This window comes from Apium graveolens, chromosome 6, assembly GCF_009905375.1.
Source record: "Apium graveolens cultivar Ventura chromosome 6, ASM990537v1, whole genome shotgun sequence".
Lineage (NCBI taxonomy): Eukaryota > Viridiplantae > Streptophyta > Magnoliopsida > Apiales > Apiaceae > Apium > Apium graveolens.
Window position 1 is genome coordinate 88030273 of NC_133652.1, and position 2448 is coordinate 88032720.

The following is a 2448-nucleotide window of genomic DNA, read 5'->3' on the forward strand; positions in this document are numbered from 1 at the left end:
TCTCTATGATATTGCCATCTCATTACCATGCTATATACTTTCTTAGATAAAAATTGTTATTTAAATTCTGTCGATTCCTTTAGAACTTGATCATGTCAAATCATTCCCTAAAATATTTCTTGAATGAGATCTTATTACTTGATATTTACCCTTGTTATAACTTGTCCATGCAAATATTGAACTGTGAATAAACCTTTCTTGTCTATATTCAGAATCATGCCTCCTTGTAGAGCCCGCAACACCAATACCAGGGATCATGAAGATCCACCACCCCACTTGGCTCAACTTATGCAAATACTTCACCAACAATCTGTTACCCATTCTCAACAACAACAACTCCTTCAGAAACAACTTCAACAACTACCTCCACCACCACCAAACCCTACAACTTTCAAATCATTCCAAGATGTGAAACCACCGGAGTTTTGTGTAACTCAAGAACCTGTAGAAGCCAATCTTGGCTTAAAGAGATGGAGAAAGCTTTCACGCTAGCTGTTGTTAGGGAAGAAATGAAGGTCGATTATGCGTATTATTTTCCGAAAGGTGAAGCAAACTATTGGTGGGAGTCAACTCGTGCTTTAGAAGAAGGAGAAGTTATCCCTTGGAATAGATTTAAAAAGATTTTCTTAGACAAGTATTTCCCGAGGTATATGCAGACTCAAATGGAATTGAAGTTCTTTGATTTGAAGCAAGAAGGAATGACTGTGGGAGAGTACGAGAAGAAATTCACTGAATTGGCTAGGTTTGTTGGAGATTATGTGGACACGGATGAAAAGAGAGCGGAGAGATTTCAGCAAGGATTGAAGCCTTGGCTACGAAGCAGAGTGGCTGCTTTTGAATTGGCCACAAATGCTGAAATGGTCCAGAAGGTGATGGTGATAGAAGGAGAAAGTGATCAAAACTCGAAGGAGAAAGAGAGTAAGAAAAGGAAGTTTGGAAGTAGTGGAGAAGGATTGGCTCAAGGAAGCCAAAGTGGGAAGAATTTCAAGAAGTTTGGATTCTGGAACCAAGGCGGACCCCGAAGCTTTAAGAAATATGATAATAAGAGTCAGAGGAATATGATTCAAGGGCCCAATGGTCAGAGATTCCAGCAAGCCACAAATCTGGAGTGTAAATTCTGCAACAAGAGACACACGGGTAACTGCAATAAGGCCGACATCATTTGTTACAAGTGCAATTCGAAAGGTCATTATGCGAATGAGTGTCGGAACCCGAAGCCTCTTGTTACATGCTTCAAGTGTCGAAAGACTGGTCACATGTCGAGGGATTGCAAGACCCCCGGAAACAACAAGCTGATGCAATTGACGACCGCTCCTTATAATCAAGAAATGACATCTTATGTTTCAGTTCTTCAACTTCCTTCAAATCAACCTTCTGAATCTACAACTCCAGTGTTTCCTCCCTCCTATCCTGCTCAGGTCCGAACATTCAACATGAATATCAAGGATGTTGTTCAGAATTCTGAAGTTGTGACAGGTACGCTTTCTGTCAACAACATCAATGCTAAAGAGCTATTTGATTCCGGAGCCACTAGATCTTTCATATCTGAATCTTTTGTTGGCAAGTTAAATTGTGAAATTGAACTGTTAGTAGAACCCTTATCTATCATTTTGGCTAATCAAGAGCAAGTATTTGTTAAAAGTGTTTGCCCCCGGTGTAAAGTAGAGATTTCAGGCTATAGTTTCCTTGCTTCCCTTATACCTTTTCGACTAGGAGAATTTGATGTTATATTAGGAATGGATTTGCTAGAAGAGCATGGTGCTCAAATAGATTGTAAGAAGAAGAAAGTGGTTTTTAAGTCCCCTCAAGGAAAGAAAGTAGAGTTCAAAGGACAGAAACAAGTTAAAGCATTTTTGACACTGATTTAAGCTAAAAGATTGTTAAGACAAGGGTGTGAAGGGTATTGGTCCATGTAATTGATAGATCTAAGGAGACGCCGAATATAGAAAGTATCCTGATAATTAGCAAATTTCCCGATGTATTTTTGGACGAACTTCCTGGATTGCTGCCTGACCGTCAAATCAAGTTTTTTATCCACTTAGCGCATGGCGTGGAACCTGTATCGAAGGCACCTTATCGTATGGCACCAACAGAAATGAAGGAATTGGCCAAACAACTTCAAGAGTTATTAGATAAAGGAGTTATAAGGTCGAGTGTATCTCTGTGGGGTGCTCCAGTTCTGTTTATGAAAAAGAAGGACAAAAGTATGAGATTGTGCATCGACTATAGAGAGTTGAACAAATTGACCATCAAGAATAGGTACCCGTTACCTCGTATTGATGATTTGTTTGATCAACTTGAGGGAGTGACTTATTTCTTGAAGATTGACTTACGATCGGGATATCATCAGTTGAAGATTAAGCCGGAAGACATACCAAAGACTACTTTCAGAACCTAATACAGATATTATGAGTTTCTAGTTATGACATTCGGATTGACAAATGCATC

At 39.4% G+C, this 2448-nt stretch overlaps 1 protein-coding gene across 1 annotated transcript; it reads left to right on the plus strand.

Annotated features, from left to right (window-relative positions):
* The first annotated feature begins 662 nt into the window (after window positions 1-662).
* On the plus strand, window positions 663-1868 carry LOC141665296 (uncharacterized). The gene has a single exon (XM_074471275.1). It carries the CDS (start codon window positions 663-665, stop codon window positions 1866-1868), a length of 1206 nt encoding a protein of 401 aa, XP_074327376.1.
* The last annotated feature ends 580 nt before the right edge of the window (window positions 1869-2448 follow it).